The sequence below is a fragment of the Garra rufa genome, chromosome 17 (assembly GCF_049309525.1).
Source record: "Garra rufa chromosome 17, GarRuf1.0, whole genome shotgun sequence".
NCBI classification, from domain to species: domain Eukaryota; kingdom Metazoa; phylum Chordata; class Actinopteri; order Cypriniformes; family Cyprinidae; genus Garra; species Garra rufa.
This window is the reverse complement of record NC_133377.1, coordinates 11733700-11751967: the sequence shown is the minus strand read 5'-3', so window position 1 is coordinate 11751967 and position 18268 is coordinate 11733700. Positions and strand designations below refer to the sequence as shown.

Here is an 18268-nt window from a genome sequence, read left to right as displayed (position 1 = left end):
TTTTTGATTAGTATATGCATTGCTAAGAACTTAATTTGGACAACTTTAAAGGTGATTTTCTTAATATTTAGATTTTTGTTGCACCCTCAGATTCCAGAACAGTTAACCAAAGTAACAAAAAAAAAAAAAGAAAAGAAAAGAGAAGAAAAGAAAAGACCACTAGTATCTAAATTATAAATAAATTACCAATTTGACACATAGTTCTTGTCCTCCAGGTGGCGCTTGATACTCTAAATATAAATATTATCTTGTAAACTCAAACAACGTCTGAATTTTATAAATTCCCTACCGTAAATATATCAAAACTTGATTTTTGATTAGTATGCATTGCTAAGAACTTTATTTGGACAACTTTAAAGGTGATTTTCTCAGTATTTAGATTTTTGTTGCACCCTCAGATTCCAGAATAGTTAACCAAAGTAACAAAAGAAAAGAAAAGAAAAGAAAAGAAAAGAAAAGAAAAGAAAAGAAAAGAAAAGACCACTGCTATCTAAATTAAATACTCAGAAATATTATCTTGTAATCTCAATTTTGCAAATTTCCTACCGTAAATATATCAAAACTTAATTTAGCATTGCTAAGAACTTCATTTGGACAACTTTAAAGGCGATTTTATATTTCGGCCAAATATTGTCCTATAACAAACCATTCATCAATGAAAAGCTTATTTATTCAGCATGTATACATCTCAATTTAAAAAAAAAAAAAAGCCCTTATGACTGATATTGTGGTCCAGGGTCAGATATCTTGTTATAATAAATATTTATCCTACCATTTTCTAATATTCGACTACTGGATTAGACCACGCCCCCTGTACAAACCCCGCCTTCCAATGATGCGCAACCTGAACGCAGCAAAAAGCCGAAGTCGTACTGTAACAGATACAGAACTTGGTGATTTCCCACGAATTTTCAGTGATATCTCTCAGGTAAGGGTATTTTATATGTGGCATTCAAAAAAAAAGTTGACAGCGTTAATAATTATATTATAATATCGTCTTAATAACAGTTGTAATAGCAATGTAATCAATTGTAATGCTAGGAACTTCCTAGCGAGGAGTCTTTCTGGCTACGACTGTAAGCTGAGACGGACCACACTTGTACATGTGCCGGATGTAAACACAACTACCACGTGTTTAAGTACTAGTGACTGTGCCTTACACATGGCCTTACATTCAGCAGGCAGCTGGTGATCTGTGCGGATATTGGGGCCACAAGAGGCTGTTTTGGAAAGACAACTCCATGAATTTGATCTACTGAAACGGAAACACATTTAAGGTAAGCTGTTTAGTTACTAGTCGAAAAATTGGTGTTTAAAATAAAGTCAACCTTATTAAATCTTGCCGTTTTAATCGTGGCTGTTAAAGTTTTTTTTATTGCTAATGGCTAGTTACAGTGCCTTGCGAAATTATTCATAACCCATTCATTTTTTCACATTTTGTTATGTTGCTGCCTTATGTTAAACTACTTTAAAATATTTTATCCCACATCAATCTACACTCCCTACTCCATAATGGAAAAGCAAAAAATAGGTTTTTAACATTTGTGCAAATTTATTAAAAATAAAAAACTGAAAAGATCCCGTTGCATAAGTATTCATACCCTTTTCTGGGACACTCGAAATTTAGCTCAGGAGCATTCATATTGCTTCTAGATGTTACTACACTTCGAGTGGAGTTAAACTGTGGCAAATTCATTTGATTGAGTATGATTTAGAAAGGCACACACCTCTCAGAAAAGGTCTATCAGCTGAAAATGCATATCAGAGCAAAAACCAAGTCCTGAGGTCAAGATAACTGCCTGTAGAGCTCAGTGACAGACTTGCGTTAAGGCAATGATCTAGGAAAGAGTTCAGAAAAAAATCTGCTGCATTGAAGGTTCACAGAAGCATTATCCATAATGGAAGACGATTGGAACAACTGGGACTCTAGAAAATGTCTGCCAGCCCCCATCCAAGCTGACAGAGCTTGAGAGGTGAAAAGGTGAGGCAAAGAATGGCAGATAATTGCCAAATGCAGATGTGCAAAGCTTGTCACATCATACCCAAAAAGACTTGAGGCTGTAAAGGTGCTTCAACTATGTACTGAGTTAAGGGTATGAATACTTATGCAATGTACTTATTTCAGTAAAGTTTGCAAACTGACACCCTGATGAAGGCAAGTTAGCCGCAGCGCGTCGGTGCATGTTAGATGTTTTTAATTGTAAAGCCATGTGAATAAAGGCTTTTTATTCTTACTAAGAAGCCTTGGTTTGATGAGTTTTTTTGAAGATATGTAAAGATTCCCGTGACCAAAGAGCACCGATTCAAAGACTTCACACCCCAGCAGCATCTTGCATACTTTTGGATTCATGTACTTATTTCAGTGTTTTATTTGTAATAAATTTGTAAAATTTGCAAATCTGGTTTTTGCATAGTCATTATTATGGTGTATGGAGTGTACATTGATGTGGGGAAAAACTAATTTAAAGCAGTTTAACATAATGCTGCAACAAAACAAAATGTGAAAAAAATGAAGGGGTATGAATACTTTTGCAAGGCACTGTATATACTGACTGACATGTGTTTTATTTGATTGTACAAGTAAAGTCATGGCAGGTAGCAACAGAGGACGTGGAAGAAGCCAGTTTACCTTCAATGTGGACGCACTGGGATTTGGGAGGGGGGATTCCTTACCCACATCTGCACATACACCTTCTCCTCTTTTTCCTGTAAGTGTTGTATTTACATGGCAATATACCATTAATGATTGTTATTACACATGCATTGTGCTATTAATGTCTTTTTAATGTTTAAAATGTATTTTTTTCATTCAGCCTATGCAGTTTAGGCCAGTTCCTCTGTATGCGGGTGAAGAGGTGGAATATATGCTCGCTCTTAAACAGGAGCTGAGAGCTTCCAGCAAGAACCTGCCGTTCCACATTAAAGCAGCCAGAACAAAGTCAGGTAAAACGGGTCGAAACAAGGTGTGGGCGATACATTGGTGTTTAAAGAGTGGCCAATTCTGAGCACAAAGGATTCAGATCCAGCATGATTTAGAGAATGAGATCCTGCAGTTTCTGGATTTGCATTTGAACAGTGGGCAGTCACTGAAATATTCGAAGACAACGACCTATCAGTGAATGAATGGTTGAAGATCAGGTTTGAACGGCTCTCCTTTTTTTTCTTTTTGTAGATGTGGCACGGTACTCTGATAAATATCAAAACGGAGAGCCGAAGAACAACTGCATTGAATGGAGTCCAGGTGAGACACTACAGCTGATAATAAAGCAGTGGATATCTTAAATCTGAAATCAAACATGCTGAAAACAATGCTGTTTGTGTGCTAAAATTGGTTTGAAATCAATGATTGGTACGCGACCAGTCAAAAGATTTTAGACTAAGATTTTTTTTATGTTTTTTTAAAAGCTGCTCACCAAGCCTGCATTTATTTGATCCAAAATACTGCAAAAGTAGTAATATTGTGAAATATTTTGACTATTTAAAATAACTGCTTTCTGTTTGAATAGATTTTAAAATGTAATTTATTTCTGTGATCAAAACTAGATCTTCAGCATCATTACTCCAGGATTCAGTGTCTCATGACCCTTCAGACATCATTTTAATATGCTGATTTGCTGTTCATGAAACATTTTTATTATTATTATTATTTTTTTTTTTTTTTTCAAAATTAAAAACTGTTTTTTCAGGATTTTTTAAACTTTTGTAATATTATACACCAAACCATTCAAATGCTTGGTGTATGTTATTAAAACATTTATAATGTTACAAAAGTTACAAACATTTCTATTTCAGATATATGCTTCTTAAATGCCTCTTTCTTTATAGTTCTTTTAATTACTTTGTATTTATCAAAGAAACTTGTAAAAAATCTTCTCAGCTGTTTTCAGCATAATAATCAGAATATTAGAATGATTTCTGAAGGACATTTATAATATTTCTATTTCAAATAAATGCTGTTCTTTCAAACTAGAGTGATGGCTGCTGAAAATACACTATTATATTACATTATAAATGTACATAAATTGCATTTGAAAATAATTCAGTCAAAAGAAAATATTAAAACAGAAAACACATGTTGTAAAGTGTATTAAGATTTCACAGTATTAATGTTTTACAATACAATTTAAAAAATTAAATAAGCATAAGAGAGTTCTTACAAAAATATTAAAAATCTAATTAACCCCAAACTCTTGAACATGTGGTGTACATTGGGAATTTTTTTATTAAATGCAGTTTCTACTAAAAATTCAAAATAATACTTCTGATCTGATTTACTGCTGGCGAGGGTCCTTTTCATTTTTAATAAAAATTTGAAAAGAGGATTTTAATCAGTACCGTTCTTTAGTTATTGTGCGACAGCTGACTTGTTTTATAGTAAAATGTATTTAAAAGTCAGTTCTCTCTAAAAAATATTCGAATTCATTGCAGACTGGAGCCGAATGCCAAAAGAGCTTTGCATTAAAGTACGGAAACCAAGGAAAACAGGTGAGAGAAGCTCTATGTATATGTATTATCATTATGATTATTGCTAACGTGTGTTTTGATACTAATGCTAATACATGTTGTAATAAGTGTAAACCTTGTTTTTCAATACTTCTTCTCCATTTTAAGTCATAGGTGCCAAGCCACAACTCACGCGAAAACCAAAAGTAACTGCTGGCAAAGAAGAGGTTCTCCAAAAACTAGAGGTATAAGTTCACAGAAAACATAATATTGTAACCGTGATTTGACATTCAAATAAATTGGAAAAAGGTAATAAATTGGATTAAGGATGAGCTAACTGAAAGAATCATTATTTATAATTGAACCTAAATGAACAGACTAAAACAATCAGTTTTCCGCCTTCTCCTTATTTTGTGTTTTCAATGCTGATGTTCAATCCATGTATGCAAAGTTAATTTGTGCAATGACCTTTAGACACTTGAGAAAAGAGAACAAGAGCAGCATTCTGAGGAAGAGGGGGATGAAGAGAAGAAGAAACAGAAAGATGAGGAAGAGGAGCCTGATTTGGATGAAGACTATGACGAAGAGGAGCTTGAAGATGTAAGAATACCATCATCATTTAACAGAAAACATCTTAGAATCTTTGTGGTGTTATTGTGTATATATTTTAGGAGAAAAAGGCGATATTTGATGTATGGTGCTCAGTATAAATCACTGTTACTTTTCGCTGCATGGAAAAAGTGGCATAGCCATATTGCAGAACATCTTCGTATGTGTTCAACAGAGCAAAAACATGTTTAACAGAATATGTGTACTGTGTTTCAGGAGACAGACTACATCATGTCCTACTTTGACAACGGAGAGGATTTCGGAGCAGATAGCGATGACAATATGGACGAAGCTGTCTATTAATGTATTCTAAGAGGCATTTTATTTAATAGCTCTTCTCACTGGGAGATGAATATTTCTATGAGTGAGACTGACTGAATGTATGTATTTCAAGAAGAAGTGTCTTAGTTCATGACATACTGAATCAGTTTGAGACTGATTAATATTATGAAGATCCAGAGAGTCAGTGCTGCTACTAAAAATGCTGTTCTGGGATTTCTAAGCTGCGCCACATAAACAGATTGTGATCGCTACAGATACTGCTGCTATTCCAACAGTGCTGGAAAGTTTATAAAAGATAGTCTGCTTTTAACTTCAGTTTTATTATTCTGTAAAAGGCAGCACACAGAAGCCATCATTCCTTTTTGTGGGACAGGAGAGGACACTACAGACTGTTAACCTGCATTTATTTAAACTAAAGCATCTCATGTTTACACCTGATAATGCCTTGAATTGTGAATTACACCCGTATAAGTGTGACTTCATCTCTTTTACGCTTTTTGTGTGCGAATGAATAATAAATATTAGGGAAAAACTGAATTAATGGTTCTAAAAATTAGATTTTTAGGCAGCATGTGAAGTCATCTGATGCATTTTATTCTGGAGTTCGACGACTCAGTTTTTATTCACTTCCATTATATGGAAAATAATGGTTTAGAGTGGACATTATTACAATTCGTCTATTGTGTTCCACAGAAGTATGAAAGTCATGGGTTTGTAGTGAATGTGAGTAAATGACATTTTCATGTGAGCTTTTTCTTTACTAGTGGAGATTTTTTTCAAATGTTTTATCAGGCAGCCAGCAGGTGGCGATATTTGTCTTCAGTGAATGAACTTACTATCATGAGCTTTTACAATAAGTCACCTGATTAAATAGCTTTAACAAACCAGTGTTTTACAGTGCAGGCAAGATTTTACAAATATATCAATATCAAAATAACATAAGCTTAAGTGCTTTTTATTTTACAAGATTTTTACAACACCAGCTTATTATGTCTTTATTACATTATATACGTCTTACATCTGTTTTATTTTATCAAATATTTGTTTCATTTATTATCCAGTTAAAATGCATGTTATAGGGTGTGTTAAGTGCAATGAGTCTCTAGATATTCATCTTATTTTACTGCATCATTCCTCAGTGACAGATTTATGCTGTTTGTGCAGCAACATTCTGCAGAGCTAAAAGTTAAGCTAACAAAAGCTCAGCTGCTCTCTAAGATTAAAATGAAAAATCATTTCAATTGAATTTAAAGTACTTTATTGGCATGACTGTGTTCACAAGCTATTACATATGAAAAAAGTCATTATTTAGCAAGCCTGTAACCACCTAAATCAATGATTTAAAAAGGCCATAATTTACCATATAAATATGTTTTGCAATGTTTATGACTGTTATAGGGCCAGCTGTGGACCGATTTCCAAAAAAATTGGCATGCTTGTTTTTTAAGAATCTTCTGTCGCATGTGCTCAGCAGGTTTCGTGATGTTTTGAGTTTTCCTTTAGGCTTTAGGATTTGGGGTTTGAACAGGCCCCTTTTCTAAATGACCCTGTTAAAGCTTCCCAAAGAGTTAATTTAAATTTTTTTAAACTAATTATTGGCCTAGAGAGTCCAGAGAATTGTACTGCAAAAAACCTAGGACTAGTTTGCAAAAGTAGGCATTTTACATTTTCTCGATCATTTAACAAACAATTTGATTGGCAGTAGTGGTTCTAGAGGCAAAGTTGTTCAGAATGAGGAGTTCAATCGTACAATATGAATATTGTGTGTATGTGCGTAAAAATGTGCAAGGTACAGTCGTTTACGATTGTAAATCCCTCCATTGGTGGATTTCTTTCAAATTTGTCTCAGGCCTTTGGGGCAGGTAGTCGAACAGGCCCACCAAGTTTCATCCCGATCCGGCCTCGATTAACTGTGTGTAACAGGTGCTCAAACTTTGTTTTTTGAGATACGCAAATGTCCTTATAGACACTTATGACACTTTGGACCAAGACCGTGCACACCAATTTTTATGTTGATAGGGCAAGTGGTTGTGCAGTTATAGCCATTTATATATATTTTCCCCTCTTATAGCGCCACCAAGTGGCCAAGATCCGCGATTTTTGTCCTGCAACCTCAGCTTGAGCTCTTACACATATGTTCTGAGTTTGGCGAAGAAATCTCTTTCCGTTCAGGATTTATAGGCATTTTACTAAAAGTGGCCCTTCCCCTTTCGGACTTTTTGGCATCCCTTTGCTATGGTAAGTCGACAGTTAAAGGAACACTCCACTTTTTTTGGAAATAGGCTCATTCTCCAACTCCCCCCGAGTTAATAAGTTGAGTTTTACTGTTTTGAAATCCATTCAGCCGTTCTCCTGTTCTGGCGATATCACTTTTAGCATAGCTTAGCATAGATCAGGGGTTTTCAAACCTGTCCTGGAGCCTCCCCTGCCCTGCACATTTTGCTTGTCTCTCTCATCTAATACACCTGATTCAAATCATCAGCTCATTAGTAGAGACTGCAAGACCTGAATTGGGTGTGCCTAATAAGGGAGACATACAAAATGTGCAGGGCAGGGGAGGCTCCAGGACAGGTTTGAAAACCCCTGGCATAGATCATTGAATCCTATTAGGCCAATAGCATTGCGTTCAAAAATAACCAATGAGTTTCGGTATATGTCCTATTTAAAACTTGACTCTTCTGCAGTTATATTGTGTACTAAAACTAGCGGAAAATGCAAAGTTGTGATTTTCTAGGCCGATAACATTAGGAACTACACTCCCATTCCGGCATAATAGTCAAGGAAGTTTTTTGCCGTAATATGGACGCAGCAGGCGCAGTAATATCACACCGGGCCTCAAATTAGTTCCCAGCTAGGTAACTTCCAACTAGCAACGCTCCCTGTACATGCAGTTGGTCACGTTGTGCTGCGTGATATTACTGCGCCTGCTTCGGCCATATTACGACAGCAAACTTCCTTGACTATTACACCGGAATGGGAGTGTAGTTCCTAATCTTATCGGCCTAGAAAATCACATCTTTACATTTTCCGCCGGTCTTAGTACACAATATAACTGCAGAAGAGTCAAGTTTTAAATAGGACAAATACCGAAACTCGTTGGTCATTTTTGAACGCGATGCTACTGGTCTAATAGGATTCAATGATCTATGCTAAGCTATGCTAAAAGTGATATCGCCAGAACAGGGGAACGGCTGAATGGATTTCAAAACGGTAAAAATCAACTTATTAACTCGGGGGGAGTTGTAGAATTAGCCTATTTCCAAAAAAAGTGGAGTGTTCCTTTAACATTTTATTGATAATCATTAATATTCATTGTTCAGAGAATCTTCCTGCACTGGTTTGGCCCCGATCGGGCGAAAAAACTAGGACTAGTTTGCAAGAGTAGATTTTTCAAAAAATGCAAAATACCCCCCTAAAATTTTGTCAGCCTTGAGTCAAGAATTTCAACAACATAAGACACTTGAGACTGCGACTGGTGGTTTAGGAGTTACGAGCGATTTTGTACTTTTGATCGCTGTAGCGCCCCCAGTCAGGCCGATTGGGGCGAGCCTTTGTCAAGTTGTAGGTGTGAGTACTACGATCCCTCTAAGTTTCAAGTCTCTACGATTTACGGTTTGGTCTACACAATCAGTTTTATGTAGAGATTGCTAATCTGTGACCATAATAACACGTGCTCGAACCCCTAAAAAAATAGCTGCAAGCAAAGTGATGGAATAATAATAAAAATGAGAAACATTTTTATGAATCTATATAACATACACTTGTCAAGACATAACAAAGAAAAAATGCTGGAATATATGTACAGTGATGGTCTTTGAGGTTTCAACTAAGTGTTAAATCAGATGTGCTCCATTTCAGCGGTCTGAAGTGAGAGAAATGCAGAAGAAAAACAATACGTGCTGCACGGGACATAATGGTACATCATAAAAACTGAGGAGCATGCATTTATTAGAAACCTCTAACTGACTTGATCCATTACTCAATAAACTGGACCTCTTTAGCTCTTACAGGCTGTGCATGCACTGCATCACGTACATTGGTCCCTATATGCAGTTGTATATACACACACCTACAGCGCTACAAAATATGCATGCAACATTTTTCCATCAGGGCTTGAGAAAAACAAGTTATTCAACGTATGTCACATGCCGTGAAGGACAGGGGTGGGAAATGTAAGTCAACAAACTGAAGCAAACTCAGACGTGTCAACTAAGGCACAGCCCCCTTCCTCATCTGTGCAGTGGCCAATAGCACAACTGAGACATAAACAAACGCCACAGAAGAAACGCAGGAGGTTTACTTATTGAATGCCTTTGCACCATCATGTGACTGTGTTAGATAAACAGATATGGAGCACTGCTTATAGCAATGTTAAATGCATGCAGTCCTGAAGGTGATACATACACTTGAACAGTGTTGGGGGTAACGCATTACAAGTTGTGTAATAATATTAATTTTTCCATGTAACTAGTAAAGTAATGCATTACTTTTTAATTGACAAGAAAATATCTGAGTTACTTTTTCAAATATTTCTCCCCCTTTATTGATTAAAAGCTCTCCTGTCCCCATGTTGAGAGAAATTGTAAGATGTTACTTTAGTTCTAGAATAAAGGTGAACATGCATTAATTCATCTCACTCACTAAAAAAACAGAGACAGTATTCCTCAAAATGAATAAAACAGTAAAATTCAATGCCAACCAGCAAAAATTAAATATATTAAATAATACACATATCCTTTATGTATTTAATCCCATTTTATTAACCAATGTCTTTACTGCCGACCTTCGATGATCCAGTTCATCCATACTATTAAGCTAAAATAGTTGTGTTTCTAAATCATTATTAAGGCCCAAATCATATTTGATAAAGTCTAAAGCAGTGTTTCTCAACTCCAGTCCTCGGGACCCACTGCTCTGCACATTTTGTATGTCTTCCTCATTTAAGGCACCTGATTTTGATCATCAGCTCATTAGTAGAAAGATTCATGAACTGAACTGAGTGTGTCAGACTCAGAAACATACAAAATGTGCAGAGCAGTGGGTCCCGAGGACTGGAGTTGAGAAACACTGGTCTAAAGTACTGTATTAAAGGGTCTTGTGCTGGTGAGGCGGGGGTCTGTGAATTTATAGCACCCATATATTTCACAACCACTCACCCTGTCAACAGGCTTAATGTGGAGGATCCCAAAAATATGTCTCGGTATGCCATGCATGAGCGGCAAGTAAGCATTGCAGAGTTTCTCTGTTAGTAGTTACTCTCAGTAGTAGATTATGTCTTTTGGCTATCTGGTTACGTAAATAGGTGAAACTGCCTGTTGACAACATGTGTGAACGTGTACTTGTATTTGTGTGACTTCCTCCTCCGCAGAGGACTTGCTGTGTACTTAGCGTGCTTTTGTGGTGAGACAGAGAGAACACAGTGTACACCCACAAAACGTAACCTTAACGTCTCATATTTGACCACGTAATTTTTGATGTGTTCATCTCACTTATCTGAGCTCAACTGAGCTGGTGTTGACTGCTGTTTGTTTGGTACATAAAACCAAGAGCTTTGAATGTCAAAAATGATATAGAGGATGCAAATGAAGTCTTATAACATGTTCTCTAGGTCAATATCAAACTGATTGCTAATGCTAAAGATAACAGACCCCACAGAATATTTTGTTCTCTGCCCTGCTTAACCTCCCAGTTCGGTTTACAGCCATGCAGTGTCAGCTTTATTTATTTCAACATGATAGCTTGCCATCAAAACTTGGATCAAGTTCCCAGGGCGGTACTGTAACACCATTATATAACTTTCTTTTGTTATTATAAGTGTATAATTTTAGGATTTGTGTTGGCAAGATGCTGTCTGCTGTCCTATTGGCTGTCGGCGCAACACGTTGCTTCTCATTTGCGAAACTTTGGCAACTGAACACACTATCAATTTTTGTTACCATGTGCAAATTAAACTGTTCTTAAAATCAAAATGCTGTATTTTTCACTTGTGAAAACAAGTGCATTTATTTGTATTGAATGTGCAACTGTGTACTTCAAGTTAAAAAGTATATTTAAAAAACCGTACTTGCAAATAAAAGGCTGCTTAAGTGTACATAATGAGAGTTAACTTTCTTTACTGTTTCTTAACACACACTTAAGTACATAAAATGCACTTTGTAATCATGTCAAATTAATAGTTTTACTTTAGAGTACTTTGTAAATCATCATGCTTTAATTTAGCATATTTGAAGTGTTCTTCATTATAACTTCATTACAAATTTGTAATTACAAATATATTTAGATGAACTGCATACAAATTTAAATAGAAATGGCACTGATGTATATTTTAGTTATATATGCTGTAAATGATGCTCAGTACATTTTAACCATATTTCAAAGACAGTAGAAGTATTCAGTGCTGTCAAATCGATTAATCGTAATTAATCGCATCCAAAAGAAAAGTTTGTGTTTATATAACATGTGTACTGTAACAAATGTGTAATTACTAATATATTTACATAAATAACATACAAATTTAAATATTCTAGTTTGCTATAAATGCTTGTCAGAAGATTCTGCAGTACATTTTAAACATATTTCAAAGTCAATAGAAGTATTTAGTGTTGACAAATCGATTAATCGCAATTCATCGCAAATAATTGCATCCAAAATAAAAGATTGTGTTTATATAACATAAGTACTGTTACAAATGTGTAATTACCAATATATTTACATAAATGACATACAAATTTAAATATTCTAGTTTGCTATAAATGCTTGTCAATACATTCTGCAGTACATTTTAAACATATTTCAAAGTCAATAGTATTTAGTTGCTGTCAAATCGATTAGTCGCAATTAATCACATTCAAATGTGTTACAAATGTGTATTTACCAATATATTTATATAAATGACATACAAATTTAAATAGAAATGGCACTGAAGTATATTTTAGTTTGCTATAAATGCTTGTCAGTACATTTAGCAGTACATTTTAACCATATTTCAAAGGCAATTTAAAGAATTTAGTACTTTCAAATCGATTAATTGCATCTGAAATAAAAGTTTGTGTTTACATAACGTGTGTACTGTGTATATTTATATGTATACAGTATATAAACACACGCACATGCATCTATAAATTTAAGAAATATTTACATGTATAAATACTTCTATAACGTATAATAGTGATGCGCGGGTCGGGGTTTTTTTCAACCCGCGGGTCCCGCAATTATGAAATTATTTGGCCCGCCCCAGCCCGCCCCAGCCCGCCCCGCAGTACTGTGTCTATTTTTACAACCCGCCCCGCGACAATTAAATAGACATACTATGCATTGTAGTGCAAATGAAAACCGAAAGTGCTTTTCGCCCTTTAAACTGGCAACAATACTGTACGATTATGAATATGAACCATAAATCAAATCATATTAATAACAAGATAATCAGTGGTGTAACGTTAGTGGTGCCGGAAGAAATGTGGGTATATATGCTTCATTTATGAATATCGTTTTGAACTTTCTGTTTGAACGCATTCGTTTACTGGTGTCACAAACGGGACGACCAAGAGTGAGGATCCAAATGCAAGGCTTTATTAAGCAGATCGTAGTCAGACAGACAGGGTCGAAAACACCAGCAAACATGAACAGCGAAGACAATCCAATAGCGTAATCCAATAAACAAGCGTGGGTCAAAATCCAAGTGGGCAGTCCAAATGAAACAATGAAATGAAAACAAGAAACTAGAAAACTAAGACTAAGACTGGGAAAACAAAAACAGAACTATGGCTAGGGAACAACAAGGAGACTAGGAAACCTGAGAGCAAAGGAAAACGCTTGGTAGAGTCCGCTGGAGCAAAACAATACTTCGCGATGTGTGTGTGTGATGAGCTGGCTTTTATGTCTGATAAACAGGAAGTAACCATAGAGGCAGCAGAGGGAGCAGCAACAGTCAGTGGGGGTAAGGGCTCCCTCTGCTGGCCTGGCGTGACATAGCCCCCCCCCAAGGAGCGGCTTCCAGACGCTCCAAAAAACAACAGGAGGAAACAGTCCAGGGGAGCGGTGGGGGGGCCAGGAGACTGAGGCAGAACAGGTTGGGCAAAGGCCCTCCAGAGCAGGGCAGGAGATTCAGGAGCCCTCCAGGGCAGGGCTGGAGGCAGAGCAGTCCTTTGAGGTGGAGCAAGAGTCTTAGGAGCCCTCCAGGGCGGAGCAGGAGGCTTAGCGACCCTCCGGGGCAGAGCAGGAAGCGTAGAAGCCCTCCAGGGCGGAGCCGAAGGCGGAGCAAGGGGTTTAGGAACCCTCCAGGGCGGAGCAGGAGGCGGAGCGGCCCTCCAGGGCAGAGCAGGAGGCGCAGGAGCCCTCCAGGGCGGAGCAGGAGGCGCAGGAACCCTCCAGGGCGGAGCAGAAGGCGCAGGAGCCCTCCAGGGCGGAGCAGGAGGCGCAGGAGCCCTCCAGGGCGAATCAGGAGGCGCAGGAGCCCTCCAGGGCGGAGCAGGAGGCGCAGGAGCCCTCCAGGGCGAATCAGGAGGCGCAGGAGCCCTCCAGGGCGGAACAGGAGGCGCAGGAGCCCTCCAGGGCAGAACAGGAGGCGCAGGGGCCCTCCAGGGCGGAACAGGAGGCGTAGAAGCCCTCCAGGGCGGAACAGGAGGCCGCATTATGGACTGGGACCTGGGGAGAACAGAGATAGAGGAGGCAGACAGAGCAAGGAGAGAAGTAGAGAGTTCATGGGAGAACGTGGCCTCCATAGCCGTGACCAGGCAGACGAGAACTTCAGGAACGACTTTCGTGGCAGTTCCTGGGCAGACAGAGACTTCTGGAACGGCCCCAGACGCCAAGACAGAGATGACAGGGAACCTAGGCGGTGCAGGCAGAGCAGGGAGTCTTGGCGGGGCAGACAGAGCAAGGGACCTTGGCGGAGCAGACAGAGCAAGGAACTTTGGCGGAGCAGGCAGGGCAGGGAATTTTGGCGGAGCAGACAGAGCAAGGGACCTTGGCGGAGCAGACAGAGCAAGGAGTCTTGGCGGAACAGGCAGAGCAAGGAACCTTGGCGGAGCAGGTAGAGCAAGGAGTCCTGGCGGAGCAGATATAGCAGGGAACCCTGGCGGTGCTGGCAGAGCAGGGAGCACTGGCGGTGCTGGCAGAGCAGGGAGCACAGGCGATGCGGGCAGAGCGTGAAGCCTTGGCTGAGCGGGCAGAGCGTGAAGCCTTGGCGGAGCGGGCAGAGCGTGAAGCCTTGGCGGAGCGGGCAGAGCGTGAAGCCTTGGCGGAGCGGGCAGAGCGTGAAGCCTTGGCGGAGCGGGCAGAGCGTGAAGCCTTGGCGGAGCGGGCAGAGCGTGAAGCCTTGGCGGAGCGGGCAGAGCGTGAAGCCTTGGCGGAGCGGGCAGAGCGTGAAGCCTTGGCGGAGCGGGCAGGGCGTGAAGCCTTGGCGGAGCGGGCAGAGCGTGAAGTTCCGCTATGTACGCCACCTCCGAAAGAGGTATAGGCGCAGCGGACATGCCTGTAGATGAGGTCTCCAGAACAAACTTGTGGGCAGACTCATGGGCCGAAGAGGCAACTGGGGCGCAGTGTGCAGCCCACACACTCAAAATGGCGATAGCCATAACAGGTAACACAGTTGGCAGAGGAATGCCCTCCGGGTCATTGGGCGTGGGGCTTGGGAGCGTTGGCTCTGTGTGACTTGGGAGCGTTGGTTCTGCATGGCTTGGCAGCGTTGGCTCTGCATGGCTTGGGAGCGTTGGCTCTGCATGGCTTGGGAGCGTTGGCTCTGCATGGCTTGGGAGCGTTGGCTCTGCATGGCTTGGGAGCGTTGGCTCTGCATGGCTTGGGAGCGTTGGCTCTGCATGGCTTGGGAGTGAAGGCTCTGGATGCTCAGGGGAGATGTGACTTGGCAGTGAAGAAGTAGCTATGACCTGACTCGTCATGACAAGAGCAGCAGTGACTTGATTTGGCGTGAGAGGGACAGCTGTGGCTTGGCTTGGCTCGGAGGGAACAGCTGCTTGACTTGGCCTGACAGGAACAGCAGCTGTATCTTGACTTGTCCTGGCAGGGACAGTGACTGTGACGTGACTTGACTCGGCAGGGACAGCAGCTGTAACTTGACTTGACTTGGTAGGAACGGCAGCTGGTGCAGGTTCGAGAGAAGCAGATATGACGTTCACAGGCGATGGCTTGGTTGACGTGGCGTGAGCAGACGCTGGCTTGGTTGACGTGGCGCTAGCAGACGCTGGCTTGGCTGATGTGGCGCTAGCAGACGCTGGCTTGGCTGATGTGGGGTGAGCAGACGTTGGCTCGGCTGACAGTAAGGGACCAGCCGAACGAGCTGACAGCAGTGGTGGGTCCTCCAAGCTAGAGATTAGTCTCTGATACGTCCTGGAAGGGTGAGAGTCTGACGCTGTAGCCACTCTGTTAATAACAGCCTCAGGTATGGCGGCCATTTTGTGTGCCAGCACGGGCGTGGCGGTCATCTTGGGTGCAGGCTCTGGCGTGGCGGCCCTCTTTGCAGCAGGCTCTGGCGTGGCGGCCATCTTTGCAGCAGGCTCTGGCGTGGCGGCCATCTTTGCAGCAGGCTCAGGCGTGGCGGCCATCTTAGCAGCAGGCTCTGGCGTGGCGACCATCTTAGCAGCAGGCTCTGGCGTGGCGGCCATCTTTGCAGCAGGCTCTGGCGTGGTGGCCATTCTGACCGGGAACTCAGGAACGGAAGCCATCTTATGAACGTGCTTTGGAACGGCGGCCATCTTGTGAGCAGGGTCTGGAAGAGCGGCCATTTTGCGAACAGGATCAGGAAGGGCGGCCATCTTGGGTGCAGTCTCAGGAAAGGCGGCCATCTTATGAGCTGACTCGGGAAGGACAGCCATCTTGGAAGCAGGCTTTGGGACGGCGGCCATCTTGTGAACTGGCTTGGGGGTGGCAGCCATCTTGTGAACAGGCTTGGGGATGGCGGCCATCTTGTGATCGGGCCTTGGGGTGGCAGCCATCTTGTGAGAGAAGTCAGACGTGGTAGATTTCTTGTGAGCTGGGTCCAATCGGGTGACCATCTTGAATGCGGACTCAGGAAGGATGGTCATTCCGAAAGCTGATTCGGGAAAGGCGGCCATTTTGTGAACAGGTTTAGGGAAGGTAGCCATCTTGTGAAGGGGCTCCTGAAAGGCAGACATCTTATGAACAGGCTTTGAACTAGCAGACATCTTGTGCTTTGGCTCTGGGCTAGTAGACATCTTGTGCTGTGGCTCGAAGCTAGCAGACGTCCTGTGCTGTGGCTCGAAGCTAGCAGACATCTTGTGCTGTGGCTCGAAGCTAGCAGACATCTTGTGCTGTGGCTTGAAGCTAGCAGACATCTTGTGCTGGGGCTCAACTAGAATACCCACAGTACATGGAGAGCCGCATAACGACAGTGCATAGTTCATATAATCCTTCAGTGAGCATAAGGATTTCCCCCCAGGCAACATTGATCTTGTTGGTTCATTCAGCCCCATACGGAATAAGTCCTTAAAGTATACCTCATCAAAAAATGATACTTTATGCAACAACTCACTGAAACGTTGAACATATTCCTTGATGGGGAGATCTCCTTGTCTGAGGAGCAGAAGTTGGTCGACTGGGTCCATGTTGTGATGCTGGTGGTGAGTAAAGCCGCTGGATCCGGGTGTGGCGAAGTATTCTGTCACAAACGGGACGACCAAGAGTGAGGATCCAAATGCAAGGCTTTATTAAGCAGATCGTAGTCAGACAGACAGGGTCGAAAACACCAGCAAACATGAACAGCGAAGACAATCCAATAGCGTAATCCAATAAACAAGCGTGGGTCAAAATCCAAGTGGGCAGTCCAAATGAAACAATGAAATGAAAACAAGAAACTAGAAAACTAAGACTAAGACTGGGAAAACAAAAACAGAACTATGGCTAGGGAACAACAAGGAGACTAGGAAACCTGAGAGCAAAGGAAAACGCTTGGTAGAGTCCGCTGGAGCAAAACAATACTTCGCGATGTGTGTGTGTGATGAGCTGGCTTTTATGTCTGATAAACAGGAAGTAACCATAGAGGCAGCAGAGGGAGCAGCAACAGTCAGTGGGGGTAAGGGCTCCCTCTGCTGGCCTGGCGTGACAACTGGATCCTTGGACTGAAAGATTTAAAGGTTCACTGGTTTAAGGAAGTTCTGATCATGAAAATCTGCTTCTTTTTATTTGTAAGATATTGTTTTCGTTATTATGTACTGTTTAAAATGACTAGGGTGCAGGAAACGCAGCGGGCGCAATCACCAAATACATTTCAAAGCAAGCCGGCGCCACAGTCCTGACTACATCATTGCTGTCTTTATTGTGTGTTTTTAGCGAATATTTACATTCATTCACATATAACTGGATGTGGTTGACTGTCATGATTTTGGCTAATGCAGGATAATGCGCATCAGAGGAGATTTAAATACGCATAGCACCAGGCCTGCAGAGCCGAATGAGCGTTCGCTTGATGCGCTTGTGGCTGGTAGCGGGAGCTGCTTGGCGCTTTCGTGACGTGACGTGTTGATAACCTTATTAAAGAACTTAATAAAATATGAAAATAGATATTCCCAAATATGTAATATGAGCTATAGGGAATTGCACGCAACATACATTGATTTTTTTATTTTATTTTGTATTTAATGACCCGCCCCAACCCGCCCCGCAAATAAAGTGACAGTTTCTTTACCCGCCCCAACCCGACCCGCGGGTTACCCGCGGGGCCCGCGGGTTATGAGACGACCCGCGCATCACTAACGTATAAATATCATGCAGTGTCAGCGTTACTCATTTCAACATGACAGATTTATACAGCCTCCAAAGGCAAAGGGCAGTAACTACACATTTGGTCAAAATTGAGTTCAGGCTTAAAATGGGCTTTGTGACAACCATTTTGGCAAAGTCTCCTGGTTCAATTTTGTGTCAAAATTGCAGTAACTACAAATTCTAAACTAATACCATATAT

At 41.1% G+C, this 18268-nt stretch overlaps 1 protein-coding gene across 2 annotated transcripts; it reads left to right on the top strand.

Annotated features, from left to right (window-relative positions):
- Positions 1–1142: 1142 nt before the first annotated feature.
- On the top strand, positions 1143–6087 carry polr3gla (RNA polymerase III subunit GL a). Of its 2 annotated transcripts, none has more exons than XM_073822322.1 (8): positions 1143–1277; positions 2582–2708; positions 2814–2943; positions 3173–3241; positions 4429–4485; positions 4612–4688; positions 4918–5043; positions 5269–6087. In XM_073822322.1, the coding sequence occupies exons 2-8, from the start codon at positions 2589–2591 to the stop codon at positions 5353–5355; spliced, it is 666 nt and encodes a 221-aa protein (XP_073678423.1). In that variant the 5' UTR covers positions 1143–1277; positions 2582–2588; the 3' UTR covers positions 5356–6087. The 2 variants fall into 2 exon arrangements, with proteins under 2 accessions (XP_073678423.1, XP_073678424.1); XM_073822323.1 differs by having other exon boundaries at positions 1156–1277; positions 2587–2708.
- Positions 6088–18268: the final 12181 nt, after the last annotated feature.

Bases quoted from the DNA above. Each gene is read 5' to 3' on its own strand.
- polr3gla (XM_073822322.1), top strand. From the start codon at position 2,589: ATGGCAGGTAGCAACAGAGGACGTGGAAGAAGCCAGTTTACCTTCAAT. The intron at 3,242-4,428 runs GTGAGACACTAC...AATTCATTGCAG, and splicing joins CTGCATTGAATGGAGTCCAG to ACTGGAGCCGAATGCCAAAA. The intron at 4,689-4,917 runs GTATAAGTTCAC...AATGACCTTTAG, and splicing joins AGGTTCTCCAAAAACTAGAG to ACACTTGAGAAAAGAGAACA.